Below are 17,612 nucleotides of genomic sequence, written 5' to 3' on the forward strand. Positions count from 1 at the left end.
TGCCAAAGGCTGAGTGCTCTAAGATAGAATCATGCTCTTGTCATATCGTTACTTGATAGACTTCCAGTTAGTCAGTCAAATGGTTAGCAAGTATTTTCTGTAATATTTGATATTTTCCAGAAATCAGTATTTATGAGATCAATTCATTTGTTTGAATTCTTAACCTGCTACTTTGTAAAAATTATTTTTTTTATTTATTTATTTATATTTCAAAATAATTATAGGACATTGTTCTTAATTACTTTTTTAGATTATAAACTTATTTGTGGCTGTCATTATGGATAATTTTGATTACTTGACACGTGACTGGTCTATTCTGGGTCCCCATCATTTGGATGAGTTCAAAAGGATATGGTCAGAATATGATCCTGAAGCAAAGTAAGTTAGATAATTTCTCTGATAAGATGTGTCTGGTAAAAACATTAAAGCCAAAGCATAGTATATTCTTTGAGAATAGGTGTATATTAGGTAACTGAAGTGTGTTTGTTCTAGGGGAAGGATAAAGCACCTTGATGTGGTTACATTACTGAGACGCATTCAGCCACCACTGGGTTTTGGCAAATTGTGCCCTCACCGAGTGGCCTGCAAGGTAGGTTTTACCGTATTTTCTTTCTAGGTTTCTCTCACAGTTCATTCTTTTCTGCCTCATATGTGTCACACATGCACAGTAATCCTGTCTGTTCACAAGGTCTCCTTCAGTCTGAAGTTTTCCCTTTTTTATACAGGCTTGACTTAAACCAGCAAAATGAGTGTCATTTATTTCAGTGTACTCATCCGAGTAGTTACCATCAATGTAAAATTCTTCAGAGAGCATCCAGATGAAGGGATCGGTCTGTAAATTGGTCATTAGTCCATTATTATCATGTATATGAACTGTCTCATCCCAGCATTTCTGGAGACCCAGACATATGAGAGTACTTCAACTCAGTGATGTTTCTGATTTCTCTTCAGTCCCAGGGAGAAGCAGGGTGGTAGTTTACTTTAATTGACAGCTAAGTTTTGATACAGTTGCATTCATGAGAAGTGTGTTGCACAGAAATGAGATTGAAGGGTGGGGACTGCCCACTGGGGATAAACTAAGCTGAAATGTACAGTACAGTGCGTAGCAGTGAGTGAGAGACTCAAAATTAAAGAGACTTTAAAATTATGTGGAATTTGTCCGGCACAATGTGTAAATTTAGATGCAGATTAATTGCATTTTAATATAAAAGTTGAAAAGCAACACAAGAGATGAATAATTATGTTATTTGAGGACTTTAGAACTATGGATATTGTGGTTTTAGCAATTTCAGTAGGAATAAGATCAAGCCTTTTAACTAAAGGACTGTTACAACATTTGGATTTCTTTTGTATCTGTGTTATAAATAGGTAAGTTGATGCATAAAATGCTGAGTTCAAATGGAATGCCACAGGGCATACTTAAAGCAAACCGATATCTGTATGTTAAGATAAATTATCCAACTGAGTAATGCTTTCAAACTAGAATAGAAAAAAAATCCACGTCAGACCTTAGGAAAATATTTTAATAGATTAAATAGTGTTCTTCTGACAGACAGGGTCACAGCGATATTACTCTAAAAGATGAGCACTAATGCAGAGATGGACTAATCCAAAGAAGAAAGCTCCTTTCACACTAATTCAGTGTAAATAGCTTAATGGGTGCACAGCATCACTGAAGAATTACCTGAGAAATGAAGCAGCTTATACAAGACAGAGCTGGTGCTGTGGTTCTTCATAGAGCATGAGGCTGGAGGGAACCCATGGGGAACCTGGAACATGACTGCAACTGGACTGCATGCTTTTAAAGAACTGCATTTGTCCTTAAAATTTGCATAATGTGACTTAGTTGTGGCCAGGGACTAAGCGTCAGTGTTTGCAAATGAACTCAATAAATAGCTCATGAAAACTACTGGACAGCTTTGGGTTTTTTATAAGCATGCATGTGATTAATACCAGAAAGAAGCAGTATTGGGTGGTTATTATACACATCTAGGATGGAAGACAGCTTTTTTTGAAGACTGACATAATTTTTATGCCTCTCAGTGGATATCATTCTTTGAATACATAAGCTTTTCAAAAATGATCATTACAAGAGATGTTTTTTTCCAAACAAAGCCATATAAAAAATTGTTTTCCTTTTCTTATCTACAGAGGTTAGTAGCCATGAATATGCCACTAAACAGTGATGGAACCGTCATGTTCAATGCTACTTTGTTTGCTTTGGTTAGGACTGCTCTGAAGATAAAAACAGAAGGTAAGGTTCTTAGCTCTAAAGCCTTTACTGCACTTGTCAGAAGGTACAATGAGGAAAAGTTACAACTTACTTTATTCATTTTGTTGGACATGAGTAAGGCTGCCTTCATCTCATGGTATTTGTTTTGCTTTTGCATCATGAGTTGTATTCACTGTTGCTGGAATGATTTGCTAGAAAAGAAAAGGAAAGATAGTGAGGCCAGAGCCCAAGAAATCTCAGAAATTATTATATGCTTTTATGTGGTCAGATAAAAACATGTAGCAGTGGCGTAACAAGAGTTCTACTGCAAGGAATGAATGATTTCCCCTTTCTGTCCAACCAAGGTGCTCCTTCTTCACTACTCTAACTTGGTGCCTTGGAGCCCTCGTTGGTGCAACTGCAGCTTTTGCACACTTAAAAGCAGAATCCTGAGTTTGGTTGAGGCCAGTTCTGACTTGCTGGTATGGATTTCTGTCATTTGCATCAGAGGGAAACATTTTTAAAAATAGTGGTATCCTTCAGAGAATTGTCTTTCTATTTTCATAGATTTTTTCAGTATTTTACTGTCTTTTACTACTTTCTGTTCTGTCTTCTGCTATTCTCAGCAGAATTTGAGTTCCACTGCCAATAACAAACGGATTAGATTAAGCTTCCTCAGGCATTGCTGTGGCTTAGGTGAGCACTGCAAGAGGTAAAAAGCTGCTCTCTAGTCAGTTGCCTGAACTTTCAAGCCTGTGCAACTAAGTAATTACTATGATTAAACAAATAAAGGCTCATCTTTGGATCAAGAAAGAAGTGGCTTGTAGACAGCAAGTCATCACTTTCTGCACAATTTAAGCAGAAGGTGTTGAGCAGTGATAGAGTAGAGCCAAGATTTGTAAATTAGAGTTGACCTCTGCGGTAGTCCAGAGACTGATTTGAAAGCCCCAGGAGCTTGCTGTCTGTTGTGGTTTAGGGTTGGGCTGGCCACTAAATCCTGGACAGACGCTCTTTATTAATCCCTCTTTCCTCCCCAGAAGGGAAGGGAAAAGAGAATAAGAAAGAGAGACCTTACGGGTTGGAAAATAAAACTAACAGATTTAATAAAACAATAATACTAATACTAAAGAATAATAATGTAAATAGAAAAACAATGAAATATATAAAAATATGTACAAATATATATACAAAACCAATATACAATCCCCCAATGACGAGTACATCACCAGAGGCTCTGCAGAGCAGGGCACTGGAAAAGTCCCAGTCTGGACTCAGCAGCAGTGGGAGCTGATGCAGGAACACAGGGATCAGGATAGGAGGCAGACAGACCAGCAGGGTCTGCTCAGACTTTGGCCGCTGCAGGATCGAGATGGTCGGAAGGGTCTGAGCTGGAACGGCTCCAAGATGGAAGGGTCAAGACCCTTGTGATCCCTCGGCTTTTTACCGAGTATGACGTGTGTGGGATGGAATACCTCGTTGGTCAGTTTTGGGTCCACTTCCCCCCCGTAGGCACAGGCACAGCACCCATGGTGAGACAGTTGACCTTGAGATTATCAGTTTCTAGCAGCACATACTGGAAAAACGTGCTGCTGGTTTCAGCAAGTTCAGCCACTTAGAAGAGACTGAGCTGAAAAGTAAAACCACTAAATAGAAAATTAGTTCTATTTACCTCAGTCCAGGACACTGTCTTACACATTTTCTTCTCTTTGGTTGTTGTAGTATTGTTATATACTATTTCATGTAGCTTAGGCTTGCTGCAAAGCATCCTGATCACAGTCTTTTTTTTGTATACAGCTAATTAATATCCAAAGGATCAAGCATTGCATCTGGTTGAAACATAATTGCCATCCTCCATTTTTCTATCTCATTGCCACAGGTAACCTAGAGCAAGCAAATGAAGAACTTAGAGCAGTTATAAAGAAAATATGGAAGAAAACAAGCATGAAATTACTCGATCAAGTTGTCCCTCCAGCTGGCGGTCAGTCTGATAAACTTTGCAGTATGCTGTTCTCTGTGCGTTTTGGTCTTTCTAGATTGTTAGGAACTGAAGAAATAAAATTACTAAATTTTGCAATTATAATGTCATTAAAGGACAACAAACAATAATAACAAAATAAATGTAGAGAACATTATATCCTGTTACACTAGATAATACATATAGGAGTGATAAGTACCATTTCCTTAGATCAAAAAGAAAGAGGAAAATGTTCTGCTTATTTTCTTGCTTGAAAAAAACACCTTATTAGACCTTAAATCTAGTCTTGATTTCAGGTCATGCAGCAAAATAAACTAAACTTTCTTTGCATTGAGCAACGTAGTATCTTTTGTACTAATTAAGCTTGACAATGTACACTAAATTATAGTTTATATCCTTGTATATGTTGAATACTTCTGGGAGAAAAATTTTTAAATAGTTAATTGCCAGCTTAAAAAGATATTTTTTTTCCTAAATTAGTAAATGAAGGGGCTAAATTATCTCAGTTACACTAGTTTAAACCAGAGCAGTTCCATAGTCAACAGATGATGGAAATGGTTCAGATTTATGCCAGTATGACTGAGATACGAATATGGCCCATGTAAAGAGATATCTAAAGTCTAATGACACCAATACGTTTGTGAGAACTAAAGGCACGTATGTTAGTTGTTCCTACGTGCTGTAAAATGACATGTCAAATATTTATCATAGCTCTCTTTTTAAATATATATATTCTGATATATATATATTTAGCCTTTTTCAATATATACATTTTTATTAATATGCTGTAGTGTAGGTTTAGGTGACTGTTTTTTACTTGCCTTTTCAAGTTTTAAAGGTGCAGGATCTGTTGCACTGTCACCCACACCGAGGATATATTTATCTATACGTCCAATACAAAGATCCATTGTAATCACCTGGTATTTCTTGTAGTTTATTGTACTTTTATAGTGTTACGGCAGCTTTCAAGACTGCTCAGACTCAGGTTTGGAAGCAGACTCAAGATCCCAGGCCCGGTGGTGGTGGAGGCTGATCCCTTTCGGAAGGTGACACTCTCAGTCTCTGGGGCAGAAGAGCATGCTGGCTGCACTGCTGTTCAGCATGACCCAAGAAGCAGCATTAGCTTTGTCGCTGGAGGGAGCCACTTGCTATTGGTGTGGTGGCTGCCGGATAATAGTGGGGATGAAGGCAAAAATCTAGCAAATTTTCCTATCCAAAGGGGAACTGATACTGCACATTTAAAACAACTTTTTGTGTTCTACTCTGTTGTTTTTAGCCTTACACCTTAATGCTTGCATGGCATAGATGAATTGCTTTGTTATTGTTGTAACTATGTGCTTGAGCTTTTTCTGCAGCCTCTGTTCCTTTCAACTATGAGTCTTTCCGAATATTCTGAAGCAATTCTGTTTTAGGGTGGTGGCATGGAATTAGTGTTGCCTCTTGCCAACTTTATTCCCCTACATTTTTTTATTGAAATAGAGATGCATGCTTCAGAATAGCGAGCTGTGCCTGCCTAAATCAATCTGACAAAGAATCTGTAAAGATTACATTCCTAGGACTAATCTTACATAGTAACTCACTGTTAACTTCAGCTTCATTTCATCGCTGAATATAAGCTGTATATTTATTTTCAGCTATACTAAAATTCATTGCTAATATTTGTTCTGCAAATGTAGCACTTTAGTGTAGCTAGGAGGCTGAAAACCTGGATCACTGCTTGATTGATAGGCGACAGTATGGCTTCTACAGCACAGCATAAATGAGAATGTGTTGGGAGGTCCTTAAGACTTACAAATTGTTTATTTCAGTTTGGTTTGTTTCTCTGTGGACTTTCTTTTGACTTACCTGAAAATTGAAAATATTGTAACTTGCCTATTAAAGAGAGGACTATAGCTGTTTTAAATTCATATGCCATAAGAGTATAAAATAGCTTAGTATAGAGTAGAAATTATTTTAAAATTTAATAGAAAATTGTATATAACAATAACATTGGTGACAGCTGATAACAACAATCTGCTAGGAAACAGAAAATTCTCTTACATGTAAGTCAACAAAGCATCCAAATTCAGTATGTTAAAATCAGTTGCACTTAAAAGTATTGAGCAGTGTGGTTTGTAATGGTTTTTTCCAGTATTACTTTTTCTGGTATTACCGAGTGCTTCCTGTGCGCATAACCATGCCTCCAGAACACAGACAGAACAATTACTTGCAGAGCAGAATGAAAATAATCAGTATAGCTTTATTTTTACCTGAACTATAAAGAGATGCACTAGAAATGAACAGTTAGTTAATTATTGGTACTGGTTAAATAACTCATTACTATAACTTAATTAAACTGTTAATAGCTAGCAACATATTTTCAGTACAGAAAAATTACTCTGCTTTGCAAAAACATAGAATGCCAGTCAAATGCCTGAATGTCTGAATGCATTAACATTCTTAGGAGACTGGAGAGTAAGAGAAATACATGCAATTCACTAAAGATTCTCCTGTATTCTCTGAACTTCCCGGTTTCCACCTGCAAGCCCATTTAATCCTGCCTAATAGTTTTTTGCTGTCTTCAAAAAACTTCCTACTGAAATTATTCCTTTTGCTGTCTCTAATTGTAATTATAGATTTGTCTATTCTTTGGTCAGTTATGCTTAGCTGCCTCCCTATACCTGTCCATATCTAGCTATATGTGTGTTACTCAGAAAACAAAGTCAAGGATGGCTCCCTTGGCCAGGCTTCAGTTCTTGTGTGCCCGTGTCTGCAGTACAACTGACTGTGCCTGTGAAGTGCACCCGCATCTTGTTTGTATATACAGACTTTGGCATGCACAAATCAGCAAACTGGTAATGCATTCATCTAACCTGCGTACAAAAAGTTGGTGCATGTCCAGAGTGATCAATAAGGGCCCTTAATTTCTGCATAATGAGACTTTGCAGGTATTGTTGTCTCAGGTACAGTCAGTAGTCGTGCAGTGTTGTAGCCTGACTTGAGATAAGCTTTAAGTGCAACCCATAGTGGTATATGTTATATCAAGTCTGTCACTTCTATGTGCTTGTTCTTTCTAGGAGCCTTTTGCTATATCACTTCTTTAAAAGTGTTCTGTTCAAATACTTGAAACAGAATAGTATAAAGGATGGGGAAAGGCTTATCTGAGGAGTTTGACCCAGGCTACATTGCAGATCAATGGATTCAGCTAAACTAAGGCAGGCAAGTTTAGATTAGATGATTTATAAGAGATGTCTTCCCAATACAAAACACCATTGGTCTCCTAAGGAGCAGCCAAGAGAGATTACAGATGAACATTAAAGCAAATGTTCACAAAAAGTTTAGAAATTAGATTTGGGGAGTCAATTAAAAATCTTTGTACTGCTGAGATTGAATCTGTAGACTGGTGAGCTTTTCTTGTGAGCTGTGGAGTTCCTGCTGTTTCCTAGCGGGAACTGGAAGGACTCAGACTTTTGAAGAGATGTCAGTATTTGGCAGAGCAGGATCTTTGATGTGCTGTTTCCTGCAACAGGCTGGTCTCCCACCCAAGATATTTTAAAGCAATTATTATAGTTACTTTTGCTTTGATACATTTAAAGACAAAGAAATTGCTGGGAGAATACATCCTTGGTACATTTTTACTGAAGTTAAAGCCTGTCCTACTTTCTGGCATGCATAGAACCCATTATAATGAGAGAAGAGTAAGATGATTTGTTTTGAGACAAATTTTGTCACAGAGGTAAAAATGAGTTTAAACAGTATTGTACATGGATTGGATTTCCCTATCCTTTTTACTGATGTGAAAGCAAGTCATGAAAAGAAGAAAGTTAATTAAGTTTAAACTAGAAAAAGCTGTCATATTACAGGTAAAAATACTGTTAGAAATGCTATCATTAGTGAGATACGCTGGGACATATTAGTATTGATAGAACAAAGACACAGAGACTCTCTTAATCAGATGTTAACAAATGACGTTGCAGTACATGACGATCGATTAGAGAGTTTGCTTGACAATCAATTAGAGAAAAAGCTTGCTTAACAGAGTGTGTTTGTATGTGAAAAGACACCACAAAACAAACAAACAAAAACCAAACTCAAGTCTATTCTAAAGCTCCATTAAAGAGTTAGAATATGGAGAAAACAAATGGCCTGAAACTAAAGAAGTATTCGTAATTTCTAACAAAGGTGCCTTAAAACGTGTCTGGGCACATTAGATTTTCTGTGTTTAGTCAAGTCACAGCTGTACAGAATAACCCAGATCCTGGGATGTGTTAAGCACCTGTCTGTCCCAGCAAGGGCCGCTGGAACGATGGGAACTTACTGCCTGTCAGGATGTGGGCCCTGACAGTGGAGAGAACTTTGATGCCTAAAACACACCAGCCCTCCTTTATGTATGGCAGTAGCCAACTAGCAACCATGTTGCAAACAGCTACCTCAAGGTACTGAAAAAAATTGAGAGATTAGGCAACACAGCAGAAAGGGAAATAACTAACTTCATGCCAGATAACTCTAGGGGAAAAGTGTGTGAAAACAAAAGCAATGTTTTTGAATAGAAAACTGGTCCTAGTTTTCTGGCAAGCATTACTCATTGAGAGATCAAACTTGCATCGCTGAATGATTCAATGGAACTCATAAAACAGGCACATGAATTCTTAACATGCTATGAACCAGGCGATTTTGATATCCTCATAAGGTACCTGCCTTGGAACTTTGAAAACTTTGAAAACATTGAAATTCAGGTTTTGTTCACAACAGTGACTCTGTAAAAATGGTAGGTGCTACTGCATTTTCCTGTTTGTGTATCTTTTGTATTGGGCTAAATTAACTGATGGAAGTTATTTTCATTTCTATCAGCATTGCAGAGCTAATATACAATAGTGTGGAAAAGCATCGTGCTGTTTCATATTTACTATTGTCATCATCATCACCTGTCTAGAAGGTGGCTAAGGACCACATCTCCACTTAAACAAGAAAATAAGTGAAATTGTAACGTCTGTGGAATTCCTTCAGAGCCTAGAATCTATCTTACTGGGTGACAATAAGATGGCAGAAGATATAGCCCAACGTAAGCACCTGGGACATATAAAATTTGAACTGGAAGATGCTTGGGTATTATAGTGAGGGCATGACACCAATTAAAAAATGTTCATAGCAAAGCAGGCAGCAAAGATGTCCTTATGCAATTAGAACAGTGCTGTGTTGATAACACTGATTAAGCAAATTTGGTTCAAAGAGGGGTGTTGTAAGCAAGAACTTTTTTTTTAAGAGAGTCACTCTTATGAACATAAGTGTATCTAAGTCACGGTAGCTTTTCTTTTAATCCATTTATTCTAAATAGCTAAAGCCAGTCTTTCAGCTTCTATGCCTATACAAACATATTTATGGTTTTGTTAGAAACTTACATGAACTTATTTAGACTGTAAAGTGTTGTGTTTTCTTCTTTATTAAGGATGAGTTCATTTAACTGACTGAGCCTAAACTGCTTGCTAAAACATTGCTTTTCAGCTAGTTACAGGTGCCACTGTTGTAAGTTGAAAGCATAGTACCAATTGCAACCATCACATTTTCCTCCCCAAATCAGATATGAGTGTACAGGCTATTGATAAATGTGCTGACCTGGGAGAGATCTGTCTGGTCTGTTCATTTAGATGATGAGGTAACCGTGGGGAAGTTCTATGCCACCTTCCTGATACAGGACTACTTTAGGAAATTCAAGAAACGCAAAGAACAAGGACTGGTGGGGAAATACCCAGCGAAGAATACCACGATTGCTCTGCAGGTGATTTTGCTTTTACATTTTTAACTAACCACTTTGTGAGCTTACTTGAAATAGCAGGTAGATGAATATTGATGATTGTGCTGTTCTGCGAGGATTTTATTTAGCTGGGACACTTTTGGCCTTTGTTCATCAGAAAAGTAAAACGTAATCCTGCTATTCTGTCTGTAACAAGGTAAGTGCAAAAAGTTATTCTCTGTGGGTTAGTCAAACAGAAGCAACTGTCATGCAATTTCTTAGCAAGTCTAGTTGATACATCACAGTCTAAAGTTGCTGATGTAAACTCAGATAAATGAAGTTCTGAGCTGTCTTTTCTGTTCTTTGGTTTGCTTTAACTGTTTCATTTCTTGTGTTCCTACAATACTCTAAACCAGTTCTTGGAAAACTTCCTAATATGCATTACCTTATAGGAGAGAGGTTTTCCTATGATATACTTTTTTTCTTAATTCTTACTGTTCTTTTCCACTTGTAGTTACTGGTGAAATACTTTCCTATCAGTATTTTTTAATATTTGCAAAATTTGAACTTCACATTTAATCAATTTCTTTTATAGGAAGTAGTATTAGCATACTACATTAATGTCATATACTTCTGTCTGTCTCGTAAAACAAGCTATCAAATGGAAACAAGGACAATGCATTTGGCCATCTGTCTCTCAACAGGCCTGCAGCAAGCAGTGATCTAAAGAGCATATTCTGAACATTTCTGTCCAGTGATATGCTTTGTATTGCGAACTTTGAAGCAGGAAAATGGAAGGCTGTCCTCAAATAATTCCAGACATCATACACTGCACCATTTTTATTGGATTGGGACTTTCTGAATTTTAGTTAATACTGAATAGATTCCTAAAAACTATAAAGATGTTTAATGTTTCTGATAGCTTTTTATTCTGATGCCAAAATTTAAGGAATATGTTGTGAAAATCCCTTTCTCTAAGGGGAGGAATGTTAACCTGAGGCAGATACTGCTTGCTTTGCTAAGATCCTGCTGGTTTGTACTTTGATCCAGCAGAATGATCTTTGCTATCTTAAGTGGGTAATTTCTTTCTTTCCTGTTTCCTAAGCATGTTTCTGCTGGCAGCTCTGACACACGTTCTGTTCCAAGTCACCCTAACCATGAGATGAAGCAGGCAGAGAAAGATTCATCACAGTTTTTGCTATTGATGTGTGAGTGAGCACATGGCTTGCTAGTGCAGTATGAACAATATTTGCATATAATGAGAGAAGATAAAATTATGGGAAGTGGTAGAGATAAAAAGACTGGAAAGCTGAGAGGGAATTGAAAGACACTGGCTTTTTAGGAAGGACTGTACAGAATTAATTTCAGAAGCATTTGACCATAAGGAACTCAAAGTTAGGTTGAAGCCACAGTATTTCAGTTTTCTACTTGTTTTCAAAGTTGCACACATAACAATATAGAAGCAAACACTGAGTTTCTAAATGTGAGTGTGCTCTGTTGTTTATTGTCAGATCACTCTTCCTGTTCAATAAGAAAGACAAGGGCCAGGCGAAACTGGAAAGAATTAGCACTCCCTCTGTCTTTAGATAAATATTTTTGAATTCAGAACATATGAAAAATTACTGTGAATCTCTGCTAGGAGTCTACAAAGGTTTATGGCATTTGAGGCATGGCACTTAGTTTTTCACTGATTGAAGCAATACTTCTGTGATAACAAAATGAGCCAGGCTGGGAAGGTTATTTATGTATAAAAATCTGATGTCTCTCCATTTTCAGCCTTCTCATTCCAGACTTGCTTTGTCCAAAGCTTAAACACTTATCAAACTCTGAAGTTTTCAGAAGCCTATATTCTTAAGTGTTTTTGGCAGCATAATTTATGGGTATACCATCAAACTTATTTTTCAACTACAGAAGTCTTGTTGAATGGGCTGTGAAAGGCTTGTAACTGTGAAGATGTTACTTCAGTTCTTGGAGAGCCAATAACAGCTGTTTTTCTATTTATTCATTCCAATACTTTAAGTAAACTAATGTTTGCAGATCTCTATGGTAAGCAGTACACTAAGGAGAGCAGAAACATGCAGTATCACTCTGTCATCCAGTTTTTTAGGGAAATTGTGATGACTATTATGTTAGTAAACACTGAAGTAACTTCATACAGCAATCACAGTGGACTTATACCTTTATTATTCAGTTCATCCAGATGAATTTGCTGTTTTTATATATATATATATATCTATCTATCTCCATGTAAACTAATGATACAAACTGCACATACAGTATTGCAGCACCTGACTTTGCTTACTAAGGTATGGGTGGAGCAGATTGTGAACAAAAAACCAAGTACTAAATTAGTCATCCTTCTCAACTCTGGAGGGGTAAATGATCCTCAGGTACACCTGACTTCCTGTCACTGAAATCTGCCAGTAAACATGGGACCTTTATTTTTATTCTTGGCTGTATTTACCCTGTATTTCTGCTGTTTAGAGAACTTTATTCCTAAATTAGAAACTTCCTGTAACCAGGGCATGGATGTGACTTCAGCAGCAGCATTTCATTAGTATCTCCTTTAAACTAGTGAAGATTTCACTGTATCTGGTAGTCATGATAATACCACTGTGAACAGCTTCTGCTTTCTGGACTGCTAGAAGAGCTGAGAGCAGGAGAAGCTGGGCTAAGTCTGTCTTCAGTTTTTCAAGTTAATCTATTAGGAATTGTTTGATTAAAGGTTTAAATAAGATGAAGAAAATACGATAACAAAAGGCTTTCCAGCCATCCAGTTCTTCTCTTTGTAAAGAACAAGACCAACCATATTTTCATATTCTTAGCGTCTCACCCTATTGTCACGTCACAAAATCCTTAAGCAGACCAGCAGACAAAAAGCTATGTCACCTGTTCCAGTTTGTGTCAAAAGCTATGTGAGCAATAAATGCTCTTCTTCTTTTGCTGACATCTCTAACTTTTCTCTTGGAGTAGCTGGAATTACCTGCAGAACTAGTTAATTAATTAAGAACATGCTTCCTGCAGATCTCATAAACCCAGCAACTGCTGCATTATCTAGCCCCGCCTGCCTTCCTTATCTACTTGCTCCTGCAAGAAAGGAAGAAAACAATGTTAGCAAGCTTTACAGTCCATTCCTAACTGTTGAATGAAGCAAGAGGTGAGTTACAGTTTTATAATCCTGGTGATTCCTAGGCCATGTCGCTCTTTTCCTGGCTTCAGGGAGTAAACATCCACTTGAAGAGAGGTTTATGCTCCTTATACCCATTCTGTGTATTATTTCTCAGGACAACAGTTGAGGCAAGAAATTAGTGAATGTTGCCATTTTCCCTGTTTTATGAGAATGTGACAGAACTTTTCAAATGTAGATCTCTCCTCTTTGCCTTCCTTTGTTCCTCATGTTCTCAATGGTATTTGGTTGTTTGGGTTTTTGTTTGTTTTTTACAATAGTTTTGTTTAGTACTTTGGAAGATTCTGTAGGAGAAAACCATGTAGCTGTCAAATGGCCTAAGGCACTGCTTCTTCCAAGAGAGTTATGCCTATGATTTTGCTTGGTTTTCTTTTTTTTTTTTTACTAGTCCTATAGTTATATTCCCCAATATTAAGTTGGATACCTTACTTTTAACTAAAACTGTTTAAAACATTTACTTGCACTGCTGTTTCTGATGGAATGACTTATGTTAACGTAGGCAGAAAAATGATGTGCAATAATTTAAGAACTTTGACATGCAAGATAAAAAGCTTTATAGAACTGCAAAGCAAAATCTTCACGATATTAAAACTACAAATAAGGGTCATAAAAAGTAATGTTTTCAGCAATAAAAGCACTTTTTAAAAAGTCGTATAAAAGATAAGGAATCATCTACACCATCTTTAGTTAGTTGAAGAGAACTGTGTAACAATGGACAAAATTCTGTGAGCTTGGGAAAGTCCAGTGAGGTTTTTCTGGTGGCCGACTTTCTCTGTTTAGGCCGTTGTTCTATCACGTGAAAACTCTTCCCCACCCAAGGAATCAGGAAAAGGAAAGGAGACCCATGAATTGAATAAAACCAGATTTAATAAAATAATAATAAGAAGAAACTCAAAGTAATACCAATACTAATATAAAATACACAAAGTTATATTCAGCCCATGTAGTGGTCACAAACTGTTCACTCCCAGCAGTTAATGCTAGATGACAGACCCTGAGAGCCACAGCTCCAGCAAGAGCACAGTGGTCTCACTGAACCCGGGAGCAGACCTCAGGAGCAGAATGACCGCAGAGACCCTCCAGGGATAAGCGAGCCTTGAGGAAAGAGGGCTGTCTCCAGCAACCTCTCCCATTAGTAGTGACTGTGACGTTTATGGTATGGGATAATTCTGTTGGCCAGCTTGGGTCAGCTGCCTTGGCTTTTGCTGCCTCCAGTTTCCACGCCTGGCTAACTCAAAAGTGCTAAAGACCATGACCACTATGGTAATCTGCACCCCAGGGCTGGCAAAAACTAAAACAAGGTGTCTTACCAACTTTGTCCCACTAGATCGAGTGCTGCAATCTTCTCAGAAATGCAGCTTTCCTGAACACAAAACTGATTCTATCCCAACAAAACCAGGACACCTACATTAGTCTTGTTTCAACAAGCATGGGTATATAATCTTCCCTTGGAAGCCACATTATTTAGCTAAAGATTTAATATGTGGACCCAGGAAGGCAGGCTGACTAAGGAGCATGTGTAGAAATACTGTTCCTAGGAGATTTACAAAAAAGGACTTAATTTCAAGGTTAAGTAAAATGATATCCTTTTTTTGGTTAGATCAAGAAGTTTTGGTGGTAGATGCAATAACTAAAATCAAGGGCGTCTTAATTTTGCCCTTCTCTCAGATATCTTTTCTGTAATTTCCAATTCACTGGATAAAAGCATTCTGTGCTTGCAGTTATTTTTGCATCAAATTGTCTTTCCCGCACTTTCCAGCCAAATTAATCCAGCAAAATTTATTTTATCAAGCCTTCTATCCCACTTGACCCAGTTACTAATATATATTTGTCAATAAAATACTCCTAAATTTCAAGAAACTTTTCTCATCCTCTGACTTAAAGAATGCAAGCGATGTACTTTTTTCTTAGTTCTAAAGAACGTTTTGTTACGAATAGTCACTGAAAAACAGTTTTGAATTAGGAGAGCTTCAATGGCTTGAGGAAATAATTAATGGGGTTCTTAGGCTTTCTGAACTAACTGTTTTACTTAACCCTGCTTTCTTGCATACACACCTCTTGCATCCTTAATTGCTTCTTGTTAAAGTTAGAATGCTAACACTCTAAAATTTAATTTCAGATAATGTTTGAAAAATGTGAACCATTGAAAAAAGTTTTCTATTTCTTTAGATTCTTCCTTTTCTATATTGCTCTATAAAGCAAAACAAAACTGAAAACATCATAACTTGCAGTATGCATTAACTGCCTAGCCCTGGTGGTGTCTACATATCTGACATCAGTGATAAAGATGTGTGCAGGCAGGGACTCGCACTAAGGGAATCCTCTTGGCTACTACTTCGCTGATGTCAAAGACATCAAGAGACACAGAACCTCAAGAAGAAACCGATGAGAAAATATGATGCTTTTCCCCCCTCCGAGGTTCTGAGAATTTTATAGGCAATGGAGAGTTACTCTTTCTGCCAACAAAATCAAAGCAGTTCTCTAAAGGAGTTGCACTTGAGTCTACTTCCAGTTTGAAATGAGCTGCAGTTTTCAAGCAGATCTGTTAAAACTGCTGCCTGCCTCTGTCCTTTTGAAACTGTGAATAGGCTGTTATAGTTGATTTTGATCAGTGAGAAGTATTTAACAGGACTGAATGCATTTGAAATTGATAGAGAGTTCTCTAGTAGGAAAACTAACAGAGCTTTAAATCCACCTGTTGTGGAGATTATTTTTTTCTTCCCCTTCCATTTCTCTTTAGCCTGCTTGAATTTCTCTGCAAGCTAGTGATACTTGATCCTTAATTGGATAAAATATTTCTTAGAAATGCCTCTGTCACTATGCAGGTGGCTCTTCTGCAGTGTAATAGTAGCGTAACAAGCTAAAAAAGAGAAAGAAAAGGACAACTGGTAGTGATGGGTGGGCAGACATTTACTTCTGTAAGTGGATTTGTTCAACCATGTCCACCACTTGATCAGCCTCTTCCAGGCACTGCAGTGTGAGGAGTGGCTGTGTTTGCCTCTCTTGGGACAGTGTACAAGCTGTAAAATCAGCAGCTTCTGAATTAACACTAGAGTAAGTACAGTCATGATAACTTTAGGAATTTTAACACATGAAATGGTGAAAATCTCATCCTTTGCCTGAATTTTATTTGGTTGCGTGAGACCAAAACTTGTGTACTGTGTCAAGGGAATGTCAGTGTCACCTCCCTCTCTGTTTTGAGGCCAGAACTTCGACCCAACTGGAATAAAGAAAATAGCTGCCTCTGATACTGGTTTTGGGAAATGTTTGGGAGGGAGAAGAAACAATAAAAGTTTGGGCTGAGTTAAGAGATTAGAATGGAGCTCCCTGCAAAAATAGATTTGCATTGTGAACTGCAGAGCACGCAGCAGGCAGGAGTTCCCCTTCTTACTCCACAGTAGTTGCACTCAGGGTGATTCTCATTCCATATAGCTCAGCTTTTCCTTAAGGAGGCAGCATTTGCTGTTAGTCTAATACAAGCCGCTGTTTGGGCATATGTAATTGGAGAAGAGGAGGCGCTCTAGAAAGCGACGTGAGTTGTAGGAGATACCTGTGCAGGCTATTCAGTTAAGTCTTTTATGCAGTGAAGTTTCAAATTCCTCCTCACTTAGAAAAGGACACTTCAAATTATGACCAACAGCAGCTTGTCTAAACTTGCATGTTGTCTCCAAAAATATCTTCAGGAATGAAACAATACTATTCCTTGGAATTACAGCAGTCTGTCTTCCGCAGACCCAGGATTTTTCACCCTTTATGATGGGAAGACAAGCAAGTGGTTCTGAAATTACAGGTTACCAGTTCATGTTAGCTATATACTATAATTTTTGTGGTGTTATATATGCTCCTAGGACATGAGAAAAAAAATTCCTTAGGGCTCACAGTGCCTTTCTTATGCTATTGCCTGATATTTAAACAGTGAGAACAAATGTATTTTCTGGGTAAAATCAGAACAAAATTATATTTGTTGTAGTAGTTGAGGAGATGTCCTTTTGCAGAGTTGGAAATTTGTATTGAGCCAAACAGTGGTCACATTGCTAGTAAAATAAATGTTAAGTGAAGCATGAACAAGGTTAATTACTTTCATCTAGTAAATTAATTAATTCTACACTATTTTTCCTAAGGAAAATACTTACTGTAAATTATGTAATATTTGCATCTATATTTCACATTTAATTTCATGTAACCCTCTTTGTTAATGCATACAAATAAAAGGTAAAGGATATTTCCCCTCACATCACAAACACAAAAACACTGATTTATTGAGCTGAACTTGATTTTGGGAGCATATACCAGATTAATTTTGCTTTTTTCCCTGTACTATAAATCCATAGTAAAAGAAAAATGAAAAAACCTATAGTAGGCATCAGCTGAGGGGTTAATATGTTGCTCAAGTTCGATTTAATTGTGCTTCCATGCTCATGTTGTCTTCGCAGAAAGGCTTCGCTTCAAGCGAGTCTGGCTTTGAAAGCACAGAGCTTTTGTGCAGTTGTAGAGCAGCGCTCTCAGCCTCAGCGTTGGAAGATGGGCT

The 17,612-nt window shown here is 37.5% G+C and overlaps 1 protein-coding gene across 1 annotated transcript in view; it reads left to right on the forward strand.

The window, feature by feature from the left end:
- Positions 1-250: 250 nt before the first annotated feature.
- The window catches only part of LOC104534485 (voltage-dependent L-type calcium channel subunit alpha-1D-like), a 34,792-nt gene continuing 17,430 nt past the window's right edge, over positions 251-17,612 (forward strand). The window contains exons 1-5 of the mRNA XM_010190607.1: positions 251-378; positions 493-589; positions 2,152-2,254; positions 4,089-4,190; positions 9,812-9,942. Coding sequence (XP_010188909.1) covers positions 278-378; positions 493-589; positions 2,152-2,254; positions 4,089-4,190; positions 9,812-9,942 — 534 coding nt within the window. The 5' untranslated portion in view covers positions 251-277. The remainder of the gene's footprint in view (positions 379-492; positions 590-2,151; positions 2,255-4,088; positions 4,191-9,811; positions 9,943-17,612) is intronic.

The sequence above is a fragment of the Mesitornis unicolor genome, unplaced genomic scaffold, assembly GCF_000695765.1.
Source record: "Mesitornis unicolor isolate BGI_N332 unplaced genomic scaffold, ASM69576v1 scaffold33368, whole genome shotgun sequence".
NCBI lineage: Eukaryota > Metazoa > Chordata > Aves > Mesitornithiformes > Mesitornithidae > Mesitornis > Mesitornis unicolor.